The sequence below is a fragment of the Telopea speciosissima genome, chromosome 10, assembly GCF_018873765.1.
Source record: "Telopea speciosissima isolate NSW1024214 ecotype Mountain lineage chromosome 10, Tspe_v1, whole genome shotgun sequence".
NCBI lineage: Eukaryota > Viridiplantae > Streptophyta > Magnoliopsida > Proteales > Proteaceae > Telopea > Telopea speciosissima.
Genome location: NC_057925.1, coordinates 48309101 through 48327865, shown reverse-complemented (window position 1 = coordinate 48327865; position 18765 = coordinate 48309101). Strand labels below are relative to the sequence as shown.

Genomic DNA, 18765 nt, shown 5'->3' with positions numbered 1-18765 from the left:
GGTCATTTAGTCCCCCGCCCTGCCTTTCTCCCTCTCTGTCTCGGCGTAGCACACACTCCCCTTCTCTTCATCCCCCCCCCCCCCCAAAAAAAATAAAATACTTATTTCCGAGAGGAAATTAGAGAGAGTAACATGGGTTACTACGACTAGAATCCACTAACTGCACATCCACAGCCATTCAGTCAGTGATAACAAAAGCTGAATCATCTAATTCATTCCAAGTACAGTCGTGAGCCAAGGAAAGAATGCTGGCAGTTTATCAGCAACTTATTTTTCAAGGTCCAAAATTTCTTACAACCAAGTTTGTGAGACAAATCTGTAAGAAAAGCAATTGGAATTCCACTCCCAAACTGAGTCTTCAGCCTACAGCCTACAGCCTATTAGAGGTGTGAAGTGGCTTTTCTACTCCAAATACCTGTCCCATAGTTGCTTTCAGACAAACAGTTAAATCTTTCGAGTAACTGTTTTGAAGATCTAAATCGCAATAAAGGTGCACTGGTCCTAATTTCAAGTCAGCGCATAAATTAAGAAATGTTAAGCAAATCCCATGGATACTAAACCTCCAGGTGAAAAGCCCTCTCCAAGCAAAACGTCACAATTATGGGCCCTGTAAAGTCCCCAATAGCACAGCCTGTAGGAAAGGCACACAACTTGATTTGTTAGCCAATTAGAAAAACCAAAAATTTGAATCAAAACTTGATACAGGATGGGAACCGCAGAATGGCTACAACAGATAAATAAAAGCATCACCCCTCAACCCACCCCCCAACGGATCCAGATCTCCTATGGCCCAGCTGCCCGTAGCAGCTTATGCGACGTGACAGGGCCGCACGTGCAATGACCACCTTACCCCCGCTCAGGCAAGACACTGGGTAGGGGGTAAGGCGGTCATTGCGCACGCGGCCCAGTCTGCACCGCACAGGCTGCTACGGGCAGCTCCGTAGACGATCTCTATTGCCCCCCAACAGGGAGGAGAGAATGGTGAAAGGAATCCAAGGATATGAACCTCGGGACCAGCTTGTGTTGGGTCCAGCAGTAAAAGCAATGATTGGCCCTGGGTTTAACAACTCAGAGAGCAACCCAAAACCAAACCCCACTTTTATTACTAAAATAAGGAACATAACCTGAACCTGAAAATTGGAGACCTCAGAAAAGTTAGGATGTCACATCCAATGATAGGAACTATTAAACTGGTTAACCAGACCACAGTGGCGAGAACCACGTGCACTGGATATGCCCTTTTAGGGCTCCCACACTCCTTTCCATGCGAAAACAGTCTGAACATTGTTAAATGGGAAACATAAGAGTCAAAACATAATGCAATCTGCTTACCAATCCATTGCCCTGCTGAAGGATGGAAAAGGGCACCAATCCCACCTCCAATAGAAGCAAAGACCAAGGCTGACCCACACCTTATAGTTGCACCTGAAACTTTCTTCCCAAGAACCCGTATTTGTTCACGTTTAGCAACCTGATCAACCTCTTCATCATTGGCAATACGAGAGAAGCACCGGTATATCTCAATTCCAACTTGGACAAACCATGATGCTAAGACTCCCAGCAAGTGACCTGATAAACCGAACCAGAGGAGGTGTCAGGCATCCAGCACAGTGATTAGAGTGAACATCATTTCGAATGTAAGAGTTTGACCTCTAAAAGTAGTTCTACTGACGCTGTAGAAGTAAACAAAAGTAGGCATCCCCCTTCCGGCCTTGCGCTTTGCAGATTTTGGAGCATCTAATACACGTAAATCCAATATCAGTTGACTATTAGCAATGACCGATAGAACAAAAATAACACATGAACAACAACATAGCAACAAAAGATTTGGAAAATATCTGGGAACGAAGGCTATACACAGTCACCTGACACATCAGTTTTTTATCAACTAGCAATCAGTGCAATGTGAAACCACGACGACGGTCTATACTATAATAACATCAATAGCTGTGATTTCATTTATCCTACTTTTGCCCCTTTTAAGACTCACAGTTGCAGAGGGAGTACCTTTCAGAAGTTTCCATGCCATCCGCTCTGACACATAATGCACAGCAAGTCTTTCCAGCAACCGCCTCGTTGTTACAACTGTAGTCTGCATTCAAATTCCCTTCAAGACTTAGGCTAAGGATCAAACTAACAATGAGGAAACATATATTAAGAATTCCTTTATATTTCCGAGGACATAGAACAGAAGGCTAATAGCCAAAGATTACTACATACTAAACAATATAAACAAACATGCCAAACAAAATCTTTTAAAACGCAATAAGAATGATGCTAGACTAATAAATACTTCTCCGAAAGAGAAAACAAATGTGGTAGCCAATGATCAATACAACTTAACTCAACTCAGCCTTATCCCACCTAAATGGGGTCAGAGACATGGATCAGTTTTATGCAATCAACTCTATTCAAAGCCATACTTATTTCTAGTCCCAAGTTATGCATGTCTCTCCTCACCACTTCTCGTAGAGTCATTTTAGGTCTACACCTGCCTCTCTTAGCTCCTTCAATCTGAATCAAATCATCCCTCAGTACTGTCGCATTCAAAGGCCTTGCATATATGCCCATGCCACCTCAAACGACTCTCTCGCAATTTATCATGTATCGAAACTACTCCTAAATCAGCTCTTATTTGTTCATTTCTTATTTTATCTTTTCTAATTTTACCACCCATTTATCTCAACATCCTTAAGTCAGCTACACTAAGTATGTTTACATGTTGTTTCTTCATTCCCAACATTCAGCTCAATACATCATTGCTGGTCGTATAACTATCCTATAAAATTTTCCTTCGAATTTTAAAGAAATACGGCGATCACACAACACTCCGGACACATCCTTCCACTTCATCCACCCTATTCTAATTCTTTCTTTATCTATGACTGAACCTAGGTACATAAATTTTCACTTTGTGGTATCTCTCTATCATCAATTTTCACCACCCCACTTTCAGTCTTATTTTTGTTAAAGTCACACACCATATACTCTGTTTTTTGTTCTACTTAATATCTTTTAATTCCAAGGTTGGATGATACGGAACGATAACATGTAGGGCAGATTATTGAACAAAACTACGCAGGACAGAATCACAGTAAAACCAGAATATATAAACTATGATATCTCAGAATGGGTCTGAGATTTGAATCGAATAGAACAGTAGGCAACAGGAATTAGAAACTTAAAAAGGACAGAATTTAGAAGAAAAAAAAAAAGGGGAAAAGGTTGGGCATACCACCAGTATACCACAAGCTAGCGCCTATCTTGAAATGACTTCCCTGCCCATCCTGTATGATGCCCCGCCTTGCACCCCCATTGGCGCCACTCCCTAGCTTACCGCACAGGGACGGTGTGCCAATCCTGGTTGAAGGTAAGGCCTAAGGAGGAGAATATTAGGTCAAAGTTTGAGCCTTAACGAAGTGCTGGATTGGGAGTACGACAAAGTTGCTGTTAGAATATGGCAAATCAGAAAACTGTAGGAGTGGAGAAACAGAAAATAAATCTGCAGAAATAGTAACAAACAGATATATGATAAATATAAGAGAAAACATAAGAAGGAATAGATATTACCAATAGATGACCAAGATAGTAAAGAAGGAGGTTGCTGGAAATCAACAGAACAGCAAGGTAGAAGAAAGAGAAAGAGAAGATGGGAGAAGGGTAGGGAGGATATGACTTGGTATCACCACCAAGCTTATTAGGTCAGCTTCACCACCAAGGACCTTTGCAACTGAATTACCACAGTAGCTACACTTACAAGAGCAATTTTTTAAATAGCCAAAATAGTGTGCATCATGCCTATCTCCTTTATTTATATGCTCCAATAACAAGATATAAGCAATGGTCATCCTACCATGCATGGGGTTACTTGGTTGCTAAGCCACTACAATAAATAGAAACTTTCTAAAAACAGAAGTGAGATTCTTAGTTGCCACTGCGACAATAAGTCTATTATATAGATGAAAACTAAGCATAATAGGAACTAAAACACTTTAGAAACCAATTTAGCTTGTAGCAACACCCATGTGGCAGTCACATGGACCAAAGAAATCCTCCAACCAAGCTGGTCAATGGCTACTCAAAAGTTATCTCATGGGCTTAAGTGATAATTAGCATATGGGCCATATATGGACCTGACTTGCAACTTAAGTTATGGTCTATCGTGAGCTCAACTTAAGTTATGGCCTATCATGAGCTAGTTAAAACACTTCAGTCGTTGGGCCCAAGTGTGGGTGATGTAAATCGAAATATGAAGAAAAAAAGACCAAAACACTGTTCGTTACTGTTTGTGTGAACAGTGTCACAGCCCATATTTGCCTTATGTGGGGATGCTTTTTAAAAGATCTTGTGGGCCCATCAAGTGGAGAAAGATCTTATCCTAATGCTGCCAAAGTTTAGTTTTTATTTTTGTTTCCTTGTTTGTTTAGAAGGCTGGATCCTATAAAGCCTTAGTAGTTTCTATTTTCCATTAGTTTCTATTTTGTAAGCTTGCCTAAGCTATAAAATAGGCACCCATTGTAAGAAAGAGTCACCAATTGATTAATGAACTTTACAAGCAATGCTTTCCTCTAATGCTGAGAAAGAATTTGCCTTTCAACAGCTGAGATAGCTGGGGGTGAGGGACCCAAGGCTGAGATAGCCTATCCCCCCCCCCCCACCCCTCTCCTATCCCTATCCCCCTTTCTATATATCCTTCTATTTTCTATTTTTTGTTCTTCCAATTGACCCCTACTGTTGCTGCCATCTTGTGACTGGTATAAACTAATGCTGGAGAACTCTTTGAAGACTTGAATCAATCCACAATCATCACCAAGTACTGCTGCTAATGTTTACAGAATCAAGTGAAGGACTGCTGCACCCTGCGATCTCAGTTCTGCCTAGAATCTGCCGCAAACTTCAGACATGAATACCTTCACAAATAGCCATTAGAATTGGCTGATATTTGGAGCACAAACCACCCTTGCCTAGGCCTTCACTCAACCCTACTTTGGAGCCATTCCTGCGGCTGGTCTGCTCAGATTTGATTACTTTCTAATTTCAGCCTTTTATTTTTTCTATTTTAGTGTTCTAATGCAACTATTATCGATCCTACTGTAGAGTGGTTCTTAGTTGAACTCCTACATTATTTGGTATCAAAGCCATGGAAGAGGGGAATTCTAAGAACCCTAACCATGCTCTGATAAATGCTAGTGATGATCTTTTATTAGCTGTACAACAGTTGGTTGAAGGAGTTGCTTCTTTGAAGAGAGAAGTTCAAGAGCTAAAAGCTGATTTTTGTCCTGGTTACCGTCCACCTCCTACAAATGCTACTATGACACTGCAAGCAATTCTGCAGATGTTAGACAAACAGCTCAATGGTCCTACTAAGGAGGCCTATGTCGAAGTCGTCAAGGAAGAGACAGCCGAGATGATTATGGTTCCCCAACAAGAAGAAACCATTGAGGAGGCTATGAATGACAAGGAAAACTTAGAGAGCTTAAGTTTAAAGCAAAGAAGGTCGAAGAAACATTCGTGGACAACCCCATGGACACGACTGATGATGTGGAAGTTGAACACGTGGAATTTGTTATTCCACCAAAGTACTTTGAAGAACGAACTCCAAACCTTTTGGATTACATTCGTATCTTCAAAGCACTACCTGAATCCTGCTATGGATTGAAGACAAACGTGCACAACACGAAGATTGGTCCTACACTTGTTAAAATTCGAGGTCGAATTTCTTTTAAGTGGGGTAGAGTTGATGTAGATCGAAATATGAAGAAAAAAAGACCAAAACATTGTTCATGTTACTGTTCACGTGAACAATGTCACAGCCCATATTTGCCTTGTGTGGGGGGATGCTTTTTAGAAGATCCTGTGGGCCCATCAAGTGGAGAAAGATCTTATCCTAATGCTGCCAAAGTTAATTTTCTATTTTCAGTTTTAGAAAGTTTATTTTATTTCATTTAGGTAGCTTCTAATTTTTGTTAGTTTCTATTTTTGTTTCCTTGTTTGTTTAGAAGGCTGGATTCTTTAAAGCCTTAGTAGTTCCAATTTCTTACTTTTCTATTTTGTAAGCTTACCGAAACAACAAAATTGGCACCCGAGTCACCAATTGATTAATGAAATTTACAAGCACAATTCTGAGAAAGAATTTGCCTTTCAACAGCTGAGATAGCTGTGGGTGAGAGACCCAATGCTGAGATAACCTACCACCAACCCCCTTCCAATTCTGAGAAAGAATTTGCCTTTCAACAGCTGAGATAGCTATGGGTGAGAGACTCAATGTTGAGATAGCCTACCCCCCCCCCTCCTATCCCTATCCCCCTTTCTATCTATCCTTCTATTTTCTTTTTTTTTTAGTTCTTCCAATCGACCCCTACTGTTGCTGCCATCTTGTGAGTTGTGACTGCAATAAACTGCAGCTGGAGAACTCTTTGAAGACTTGAATCAATCCACAATCATCACCAAGTACTGCTGCTGCTGTTTACACAATCAAGTGAAGGACTGCTGCACCTGCGATCTCAGTTCTGCCCAGAATCTGCTGCAAACTTCAGACTTGAATTAACTTCACAACCAGCCATTAGAATTGGCTGATACTTGGAGCACAAACCACCCTTGCCTAGGCCTTCACTCGATCCTACTTTGGAGCCATTCCTGCTGCTGGTTTGGTCCTTATTCACTAAGTTACTAATTCTGATTTAGTTTCTATTTTGGTGTTCTACTGTAACTATTATCGATCCTACTGTGAGTGGTTCTTAGTTGAACTCCTTCTACATTAGTGGGTCTGTTTGTGGCCTTTATTCCTCTTTGTATATGCACCCTTAAGTCTACATCATTGATCTCCATAATTCCCACTATGTATTTATCCCTACTTTTGTTTCGTCCACCAAAACAATATCAATAACAAAATTTTTACACCAAGGGTTCTGGTCTTGGATGCCTCTAGTCAGCTCATCTATGATTGGTTCAAACAAATACGAGCTTAGAGTTGATCCTTGATGTAATTTGATTGTAACTGGGAATTCACTACTCCCCTCCCCCCCCCCCCAAAACTGTCCTTGCACAAGTCACTACACCATTATATATATCTTTAACTATGCCCACATACTTAATCAAAGCACTTTTCCTCTAAAACTTGCCAAATTAACTCTCTAGGGACTCTCTCATAAGATTTATTTATGTCAATAAAAAAGATATGGAGTACTTTCTTACATTTTCTAAATCTTTGAAGTACTCTCTCAAGCAAATAAATAGCTTTTGTGGTTGATCTTCCTGGCATAAAACCAAATTAGTTATCCAATTTATTAGTTTCTTGTCTCAGACAGGTTTCAATTACTCTCTCCCCTAATTTAATATTACAGATTTGAATAACACCTCTATTTTTATAAATTGGAACCACAATACTTCTCCTTCATTCGTCTGGCATTTTTCTTGTGCTCATGATCTTATTAAACAACTTAGCTAGCCAAGTTATTCCACTAATTCCTATGCTCTTTCACGCCTCTACCAAAGTACCATCTAGACCTGCTTAACCTATTTTCATCCTCTTTAAAGCTTCTTTTACTTCAGACACCCTAATTTTCGGTATATATCTAAGATTTTTGGTTTCTTGATGGTTATTACAACCTTTTAAAACACTATGACTTGTATTGTTTTCATTTAGTAAGTTGTAGAAATAAATTTTCCATCTCTCTTTAATCTCATTATTTATAAATACATTACCATCTTCACTTTTATAGATATCTTCCGCCCCCCCCCCCCCCCCTCCTTTGTGCCTAATTGATATAGAGATCCTCATATTTCTTAGTCTTTGCCTTCCCTAACATTTTAAATTAGATTCATAACCTTAATGGCTGCTTGAACTTTTCATTATTCCACCACCAAATTTCCTTAGATGAATGTCGTTTTCCTTTAGATTCGCCTAAACCTTCTTTAGATACATTCTTAATATAAGTAGCCATCTTGTTCCACATCATATTAGTCTCCATTGAAATCCCACCTTTCATGTGTTACTAATTTATCAGTAAATGTCTTCAAGTTTTCTCCTTTTAAGTTCTACCAGCTTATCCTAGGACAAATAATCTAACATTTTTTAAAATTGAGCATTTTAAAACACATATCCATGACCATTAACCTATGTTGCGTGGTTAAGCTCTCCCTTGGTACAACCTTACAATCTTTACATAATAACCTATCAACCTTCTAGTTAGAAAGAAGCCTATTTTACCGAATTTTGAAGGTTATTAAATATGCTCTCTTTTAAAAGCATGTGCCGATTATTGATAAATCATAAGCCACAACAAATTCTGAAACTAAAGTTCCCTCCTCATTCCTATCTCATAAACCATATTCTCTATGAATTATTTCATAACGTCTACTATCTCTTCCAACACATCCATTTAAATCTCCCCCTATAATAATCTTTTCTCCTTGACTAATTCCTTGAACTAATCTATCCATGTGTTCCCAAAATTGTTTCTAGTATTTTGCTCTAATCCGATTTGTAGTGCATAAGCACTAATTATATTGATTACCTCTTTTCCTAACTCGGTAAGGTTGCTCCATTGCGACCTAGTGGTTGCGGGTTCGAGTTTGGAAACAGCCTCTCCATGAAGTCGGGGTAAGGCTGCATATATTTTGACCCTCCCCAGACCCCGCAATAGCGGGAGCCTCATGCACTGGGTACGCCCTTTTACCTCTTTTCCTAACACAAGTTTGATGGATATTATCCTATCACCAATTCTTTTAACATATAGAACATCATTTTTAAAATATTCATCTACTACTATTCTCACCCCACTTTTATTATTTTGATCCCCAGTATACCAAAGTTTATAATGATCTAATTCCTTAGCCTTTTTACCCTTCTATCTAGTCTAATTTATACAAGCTATCTTAATTCTTCTTCTCACTATATCTATCAATTCAAAATCCTTCCCATTAAAGTTCCCATTTTCCAAGAAGCTAATCTAATCCTACGCTTTTGGATTAGTTTCTTTACTTGCACTTGTCCATGGTGCAAGAACCCTTGCCCACTTGTCACCACAACCAGCAACAAAGCAGTGTGTCGCTTACAAGGGATGCGCTAGCTAAGCCTTGCTCACTATCCACTACACCAGGGTTATAATGCAATGTGTTGCTTGTGGGGGGACACCCTAGCACATGGTTGAAAATAAAAAATCCCAGAATCCATGCAAAAGGGTTTGGTTAAAGTTTTTACAATGCCGGCTGCCGACCTGACGCACCAATCCTCCTTTATTTGGGCTTGGAACAGGGAGTTAATGATCAATGAACCTCTAAATTCATGGTCATCTTTGTAAAACAAATTTTAAACAGAAGAAGCATGATAAATTCCCCCACCAATTAAAGAACTAAGAGTGAGGGAGAAGGTTGGATTAAATGCTTACTAAAAGACAACGGTCAGTATAATTATTGAAATCTGAAAGTTATTGGAAATAGTTTTAGGGCAAAGCACAGCAGAGAATGATTGATGAGATCTCAAGAGAGATAATATCAACAGGTTAGTCATAAATACAAAATAAATCTAACCTCTATGATGTGTAGACACAGACAAAGCAAACCCTGATCCAGAATGGTGACACACCTTTATAAATATAATCTATTACGTGTGATTGGCATGTATTTGAATTTCTCCAGGTAGGTAATCCAAGCTACAATGGGAAAGGGGTCCTTCCAAAAAGTGGAAGGCAACATAACAATGAACTTATTTGATGCTTACATTATGGAATAGTAACTTCTATCCCCTTGCCTCTTCATATGTCAGATAATATTATATTACGTAGGTAAAAAGGTAAGTAAAGCTAAGGGCAAACATGATGGGAAACATAAATAAAAATAGGGTAACGGTTTCCTGGTCTGCCCTCAGTTACTGCCACATAGCAGGTCAGATGACGCAGAAATTTTGTTCACATGTACAACCCAAGGATCCCTGCTCACATGGCAAGTTTCACCAAATGGAGTTAACAAAATGGAAATAAAGCATTTCAAAATTCAGGACTATTGGAGAGGGTGCATAACATACATTGGAGGGTACATGATTGAATTTGGGGCTGAAGGATGACACATGGACCTATTCATGTCATTTCCTAAATATCCAACGGTCAGAATAGCTACATCACCCTTCCACATGACAACAAGGTGCACAGACCAGGTAAAGTTATATTTGTGTGTCAGACTAGGAAAACATTCACTAAATAAGGTGTATTTTAGTGCAAATAAATAAACAGTGTCAAAAAGGACACAATCAACAAAAATTTAGAACTGAAAGGAAACATCCAAGTATGACTGTGTTAAGCTGGCTTAAAGTCAAAACATGCATAAGTGCCAGCTAGCGCAGCTGGTAATGACCTAGGCCTATTGTTGCCAGGTCCTGGGATCAAATCCTGCCTTCACCTGGGCGGTTGTGTAGGAAAAGGGAGGGTAAGGTTTGCACGACAAGTATGGACATGCAAGAAATCCAACAGTGAAAATGTCCAACAAATAATAGACAAGCCTTTTAGATTTCAGCAGGAATCTGAATCTTTCTCCTTCCAGTGAGAATAGAGTTACTCATCGGTTTACCTTTTCCCAATTCTAATTATATGTGATTGAACCAGTTAAGACAGGATCCACCATCACTGAGACAGGTCCGATGCCCGTGCTAAGTCTGGTGAAATCTTTGGATGACAGAAGTTGGTTCATGAGTTGTTAGTTAGGCCAACAGCCACAAGACTTGGACAACCAAAAATGTGGTTCCCCAGAGTTTTATCTATTCAATGCTTCTCATGTCAGTAGATTCAAGCCCTTCGCAATTTTCCTTTTTCCCAACTCAAATTTGCTAATTATAAGGAATGAAAATATCCTGGAACAGGATGAGTTAGCAAAGTGGCAATTTGACATTGATTAAACCAGATAAATCTTTGTGACAAATATGGAAGAAATTGGTAAATACTTACCTCACGAATTATTTGCTTGATGGATTTTTTAAAGGGAACAACCAAATCAATATGCTGCTCTTCTGAGGAGTCCTGTAAGAAATCATCATCGTCCTCGTTTATGTTCGAACGTGGCTCCAAAAGAGGCAAATAAAACATTAAGAAGGACCTCAAGGATGTCATTGCAAAAGACCTCAGTCCAAAAGCTGAGAATAAAGGCTTCAATTCTATTGGGTATTCCTTGGTATTGTATTTGATAGAACCATGCTGAAAGATATTTGCAGAAGCACTTCGTAAATTAGAAATGTAATCTTCAGCCCATTCTGCACCAGCATCAGAAAAAGCAACTGATATCCCTCCATCACTGAAACATACCAGGACAACAAACAGTAAGGTCTTTTCAAAGGAATGGTAAATATCGAGACACTAAATCACAATTGTTGTTTAAAGAGCAGAGCAGTTGATGCAGTAGTGCTATCATGACTGGACCAACATAACCTGATCTGGAAGCCCAGACCAAGGCGAAACCAGCCCAATCTTGGTTTTTGGTCCAATAAGGGTTGGTAGAGTTTATTTAGTTAATTGGGGATATTTTTGTAATTGCCTTTTATTTTATATTGGAGAGAGCTGTGTAGGGAATTAGATTTAGATGTTAATTTTCTATTTTGAGAGAAGTTGTTTTAGTAGTTCCTATAGGAGTCTATTCTTTATCTTTATATAGTTGCATGTAACCTGCGTTGGAAGACAGTGAATAAGAATATTGGAAATTTTCTACTGCCGTGGGTTACCGTTTCCCTGTTCTCTTCCACTCTCCAGTGTGATTCATTCCCTCTCCGGTAAGCTCTTATCTTACCTTCCTATTTCCTTTATTTCTTCTTTCTCTGTTCCCTTATTCTTCTATTCTTTTCTCAGTTCTGTACCTGCACTAAACTGTGTTCACTAGAAACCTAGTCGATCTCTTTCATGCTTTGATCTCCCAATCCCAAACTTGGGAGGGTCAGCTGACACCCTTGGGCGACCCCTTCTTGCCGAACTTCAGTTTGAGAACCTGCTGGACTGGGAAGTTACTGTCAAGTTCAGATATGGGTTTTCCTTTCTACCACCAGACCAGATTGCAGCATAAAAAAAGCTATTTAATCCGTGATTTGGGGACTGTTACAGCATGTTCTAACTTCTAAGAGAGTAATGAGTTAAGGTTTAATTCCTGAGTTTCAACCGGAATAGATTAGTATCGAGAGAGTAATGTAGTCCTAGGTGGATAGGAGACCAACTAGGAACCAGTACTACAGGATCTTCTATGAACAGGCAGTCCGATTGGGGCAGAATAAGGATTTAGGTCAAAATTAGGGTTAGGGTTAGGGTTAGGGTTAGGGTTTGAGGGTATGGTTATGCTAGGCAGGTGTAGGGGAGTCTATCAATGAAGGTCCAGTGATGGTTTGATGAGCAGAAGTGTGTAATATTGAATGGCAGCAAGTTAGGGTTTCGGGTTTTTGAAAAGAGTGAAGTGAGAGAATCTAGGGTTTATAGTGGGAAATTGGGAGGGAGCTTTGGATCGAGTTCTCCAGGGGTAGAGATGAGCACTCTGCCAGAGTAAGGAAGGGTTTTAATGGCTGGAATTATGGGCCGGAATTATGTGGACAGGAATTTAGGGTTTTGGGGGTTTAAAGGAGGTTAAAGGCATCTAGGGTTTTGAGGGCCGGGTGGGGCAGAGGTATGGATTGAGTGGAGGGGGTATGTTGGTGATGCTGTGGTTTGAATTTGATATAATTCTGATGGAGGGTTAGGTCTGGACAGCATTTAGAGTGTGGGAAACAGTAAAAACTAACTGGGGAAGGTTAGGGTTGGGCTGTAGAGGATGAGAAGAAGACGTAAGGGGATGGGGATGTTGTCACAATTACTTGCAGTAGCAGAGATCAATCGGCAGCAGCAGAACCTTGAATAAAAATTGAATCTTGCAAAGGAGAGCTTGTACGAACCACCTGGGCTTCCCACCGCAAGGTGTCGATTGGATCAAACACCAATCCCACCTGCTTTAATCAGACACAAAGCAATCTTCACAGTGAAAGAGAAGCAGCAGCAGCTTGCACAAGCATAATTTTAATTTCAAAGTGGAGAGTAATGAGCTCCACAAATTCTATTAATTTAAATAGGGCTCAACAGCCTTACACCTACTCAACCTAGGAATCTAACCACCCCTAGCCGACTTAACTTGACTAGTCCACACTCTCTCTAAATCGTGGAAGTGTGGTGTGGACCCAAAAAAAAAAAAATTTACATAATAAATAAAAGGGGGTGACTCAGGTCACTTAAATTGAACCACTGGTTCAACCACGTTGGCCGGTTCAATTTAAAAACATAAAAAATCCTGGGAAACAAAAAAACTATTGGACCACTACTACTACTTCTACTTGGGCAACTTCTTGTTCTTCTTTCTTCTTGCGGATGTAGTGCTTCAGCTCTGCATCAGGGAGCTTTATCAATTGGAATCGATAGACGTTGCCGCTGGTTGCCTTTATTGAGGGGTTGAAGATAACCTCTTTCGTAATTAGCACATAATCCCTTATTTCATGAAACAAAAACCACAGATTCTTGAGCTCTTCTACACTTCTATTGGGACCTCATCTGGACCTTGTGTCTTGCCTACTTTCATCCTCCTTAAAGCTTCTTTTACTTCAGACACCCTAATTTTTCGTATATATCTACGACATGTGGTGTTTTGATGGGTAATGCAATCTTCCATGACACTATTACTAGTAGTGTTTCCATTTAGTAGGCTGCAAAAATAATCTTTCCCCGTCTACTTAATGTCCTCATCCCTTATTAGTACTTTACCAACTTTATTTTTTATACATCTAACATGGTCGAGATCTCTACTCTTCCTTTCCCACATTTTAGCTATCTTATAAATAACTTCTTCCCCTTCCTTTGTGCTCAGATTGTTATGAAGATCTTCATATTTCTTCACCCATGCTTTTCCCACATTCTTCTTGGCTTCATTTCTGGCAAATTTATACCTTTGTAGATCATCTACATCCTTAGTCCTTTGTCATGACATAAAACTAGTTTTCTTAGTCTTAATGGTTGCTTGAACCTCATAAGCCCAGCACCAAATCTCCTTAGAGGAATGACATTTTCTTTTTGATTCGCCTAAAACATCTTCAGCATCCTTCTTAATACAAATAGTCATCTCATTCCACATCGTATTAGTGTCTCCCTTAAAGTCCCACTTTCCTTGTTTGACCACTTTATCACTAAATGATTCCAAATATTTCCTTTTAAGCTCTACCACCTTATCCTTGGGAAAATAAGCCCACCTTTCTTACGATTCTGCGTAGTGAGGCACATATCCATGACCAGTAACCTATGATGTGTTGTTAGGCCCTCCCTAGGTATAACCTTACAGTCCTTACATAATAATCTATTGGACCTTCTAGTTAGGAAGAAATCTATTTGGCTACCATGATGCCCACTTTTGAAGGTAATTAAATGCTTCTCTCTCTTTTCAAAATAAGTGTTTATAATGGATAAATCATAAACCACAACAAAATCAAAAAAAATGAGATCACCTCCTCTCCTCTCTCCAAATCCTTATCCTCCATGTACACCGTCATAGCCTCTACGATCTTTCCCAACATGTCCATTCAGATATAATAATCCTTTCTCCTTGACTAAAACCTTGCACTAATCCATCCATTGCTCCCAAAATTGTAACTTACTACTTTCATCCAACCCTACTTGAGGTGCATAAGCGCTAATTATATTGATGACCTATTTCTCTAACACACAAAAAAGGGCATACCTAGTGCACGAGGTTAGGTTCCCACCATTGCGGGGTCTGGGGAGGGTCATAATGTACACAGCCTTACCCCTGCTTCGCAGAGAGGCTCTTTCCCGAATCGAACCCCCGACCACTAGGTCGCAATGAAGCAACCTTACCGTTGCACCAAGGTCCGCCCTCAAACCTCTTTCTCCAACACAAGTTTGATGGATAAAATCCTATCTCCGAATCTTTTGACATCCACCACATCATTCTTTAAATATTTATCCACTACTATGTCCACTCCATTTCTATTACTTTATCCCCCATATAACAAAGTTTAAAGTCGTCCAACTCCTTAGCTTTTTTACCCTTCCGTCTAGTCTCTTGAATACAAGCTATGTTAATCCTCCTCCTCCTCATAACATCTATCAATTTTAGACTCTTACCTATTAAAGATCCAATGTTCCAAGCTGCTAATCTAATCCTACGCTTTTGGACTAGCTTCTTTACCAATACTCGGCCATGGTGCGAGAACCCTTGCCTATTATCACCACATTTGGGTGCCAACGCAGCTCGTCGCTTATAGGAGACGCACTAGCTAACACTTGCACCCTTCCTCCCTTTACTATAAATTCCAAAAAAACCCTCTCTTCAAGTTTAATTAGCAATTGGTCTTAACTGTTATTTGCCTCTTCCAAAAGGGTCCTATATTGTTCCAGAATTACAATATTGCCATTATCCTTGATTAATTGAGTACTATCATATGACCCAAAATTAGGGCTTTGAAACCTGGGATTGCAAATAAATGTCAATTAGTAATATAGGTCCCCCCCCCCCCAAAGAAAAAAAAATACATCAAGGCCTACTCTGCTACTCCCAACATAGAAAGAAGCAAGGCCGACATGACAAGGATCACTGTGTCAATCTTCGAGGAGAACAGCCAACCATTGCATGTGATGTCATCCATCCATAAAGGAATGAAATCAATCTTATACATTTCAGTAGTGGGATATTTCCTTTCTATGGTACAGAGTTAACCATTCCAAGTGACACTAGCTGGAAATTTGAAAAGAGATTTTTATAGTAAAACCATTTCATAGGTATAGCTGCTATATCTATTTGAAGGGGCAATTCTATCCCAATAGTTCTTCTCCAGACCCCGTCCTTTCTGATGCAAACCCAGATTAGAATAACCCTTATTAGGTTGCTTGTGGGCCCACCCGATTATCACATGGCTCAACTGAACGAAATGGCAAAAAGTGTAAATAACTAGTATTTCAAAAGCTTAATTAGGAAGGCAAAGAAGAAAGGACGTAAAAGGAATTATCATTTTTATTGTGTAGGGACAGATTTGGAAGCAAAACAAATTAAAGGATAGAAGGGGTTAATGACAATATGGAAGGGTGAAATTGGATAGTGGGGTAAAGAAAATAAAAGAGAGAGGAATCATGGGGAAGGGGTTATTATCTTCTTCCTTCGAACTCAACCAGAACCCAGCGGAAAGAAGAGCTAGTTGCAGGCTTAAGATCATCTTTGCGAGGAACCCAATCAACCTGAAACTGGGGATGAAGAATCGCAACCTTTGTTGCAAGCGATATCAAACTCAACAGATGGCTAACTGAAGTTCAAATATTCTGCAACCCTTGGCCCGGAGGACAGATTCAGGGGCTCCCTAATTGCAGGACTGATTCTCACAGAATAAGGATATTTTGTGGCTGGAAACCTAGGGTGGAATTGCCTAAGGTAGAGGTGCCTTCGACCAAAAGAGAGGGAAGAAAAGAAAGGAGATGGAGGAGATCCAACTTACTACCTAAGGGACTGCTGGTATATGCTAACACAAATGTGAACCAGAAACTGAAGTTAGGAGGAAGAAAGGAGAAGAAGATGGTAGAGAGTACCTGATACGAGAAAGAGAGAGATAGTTTTACCCTCATTGAAAGAAAATGTGTGTTATACTAAAATGACAAAAAAATAATGTTACAAATTCTTTGACACCTTAGGGGGTGTCAATAAGAAAATTCCTTGTATAAAAGAGATTTAATAAGAATGGCACAATACCCTCAAGTGACCATATCAGCATCACGAGTTTAACATGAGTCAATTGAAACGGTAGAGAGAGAGAGAGGGGTTGAACAATGCAAAATGTGTTACTTTTCTTCCTCAACATTCCTCAATGATGAATACTCATGGTAGTACTGGGTACTGCCAGACAATTAACACCAACATATAAGAGCCCAAGAAGAAACTAGTATGAAGGGAAACTAAAAAGAAAACTACAGTGTCCTAGAATAACCCCTTCAGCATCAGATGTTCAAGTACGACTCAATTGAGACGGAGCATCTGATATGAGGGGGGGGGGGGGGGAGGAAGAAAAACAGAGGGGGTTGAAGAATGCTATTGTGTTTTCTTCTTCATCAACATTCCACGTTGACGGAAATGATGATCCCAATTAACAACCCATTACAAGGAATGAAGGAAAATTTTGAATACCCATTAACAAGACTGAGGTTTTGGATCAAACCAAATTAGGGCTTCACAGCAACACCATGTTGTCAAATTTCCCCATTGTTGCCAACCTTGATCCAAGAAATGCCAAGCAATAACCCCACCCATTATAATTCCAAATTTGAGTGCTTACAAAGATGACTGCATATAGATATAATTTTCATTGCCCAGCAGTGGTTTATGGCGACCAAACAGCACCATTTTATGAAAAGTGTGCTTATATGGAAAACAGAAGCAATAGAACCCAATAAAGGCAGAACATGGACACAGTGTCTGACACAGCAGAACTTTGAAAAATAAAGTCTCTGTTACTCAGAAAAATTGATTAGAGGGGTGGATCTTTAGAACAAACCAAATTGATTTAGAAAGGGAATGGAGCATATTATTACTGACAACTAGAGTACTGAATCATCCAAGTTTCACATCTACACCATTTGGAAAATATCCTACATCATTAGTATAGTAACAAAACAGCCTAAATCAGACTCCCGAAGCTATAAAAAAAGAGGGAAAGATAAGAATGAAAAAAGAACAGAAGAGAGGAAGACAATTTGCAGAAATAAGATATCTACATGCATGAGTTGAAAGCAGCCTGAATAAGAGGAGAAATTTAACTCTTAATCAAAGCATTGCTTAATTCCTTACTGAAGCCAAAGGGATATGGTAAGAATTAACTGACAAAAGGCGCAAATTGATGAACCGGAAAAAAAAAATGCACAAACCACATTTACAACTCTATTTTCTTGTCAAACCCACCTAGACGTTCAAATCTATGAAAGAAGCAAAACCATGATCGATCATCTTTTAAAAAATAAACTACTGATTCATACAAAAACATTAATCAGCCACCACTGCAACGACATCTAAAATTTTCTCCATGTTAATCATGCTCTAATATAAACCTTTTTCTAGAACCAAACTTCAAAACAAATACAAACTCAAAGAAAGAAAAAGAGAGAAGAGTTCGGGGCAATTAAAGAGATTATAGGCAACGTACCCGAACAAAAACCTAGAAGCAAAAGGTCTTCCAGCTGCAACAGAAGCGGCGGCGGCAGAAGCAGCAACAGTTGCGGAGAATAAGCCATAAGAATGCAGGGTTTGGGTCGAAACAGAGGGATTTTTCCTCAAAAGATCTAACAACAGAGCTACTCCTGCCATTATCTAAGGCTCTACGATCGTTACGAAGACGCAGTGATTGTGTTACTCAGATCGTGTTCATGACCGTATGATCGGAACTGTTGAAAAATAATGATTGACGAATCGGAAAACAAATAATACGTCCAATGAAATCAGAGGTCAGGCAGAGGGATCAACTTATAAGTTTGGAGTTAGGACTCCAACCAGACGAGCTGAATCTGTGACTGTGAGGATCAGAGAATCGCAGTTGATTGAGAGAAAGGGCAGCAGAGGCGCAGAACGCCTTGGAGATTGGGGTAATGGACTATGGAGTATGGAGTACTGACTACCGACCATCTGTGCTGTCCATAAGGACTTCTAGACGGTATTGAGAATGGAGGCATGTACTATGGACGGGCGGGCCATTAGCTGCGGAATGTGGTACCTGTGGACTGACCTTCCCACTTG

At 39.7% G+C, this 18765-nt stretch overlaps 1 protein-coding gene and 1 long non-coding RNA gene across 2 annotated transcripts; both read right to left on the bottom strand.

The window, feature by feature from the left end:
- Positions 1–245: 245 nt before the first annotated feature.
- LOC122642733 lies at positions 246–18441 on the bottom strand. Its single transcript, XM_043836310.1, has 6 exons — positions 18179–18441; positions 10938–11280; positions 2008–2092; positions 1651–1737; positions 1333–1569; positions 246–631 (listed from the first exon to the last, which is right to left on the bottom strand). Exons 1-6 carry the CDS (start codon positions 18337–18339, stop codon positions 555–557), a joined length of 990 nt encoding a protein of 329 aa, XP_043692245.1. The 5' UTR covers positions 18340–18441; the 3' UTR covers positions 246–554.
- LOC122642734 lies at positions 7929–9092 on the bottom strand. Its single transcript, XR_006330090.1, has 2 exons — positions 8679–9092; positions 7929–8516 (listed from the first exon to the last, which is right to left on the bottom strand). It is a non-coding gene; the product is annotated as an uncharacterized LOC122642734 (long non-coding RNA).
- Positions 18442–18765: the final 324 nt, after the last annotated feature.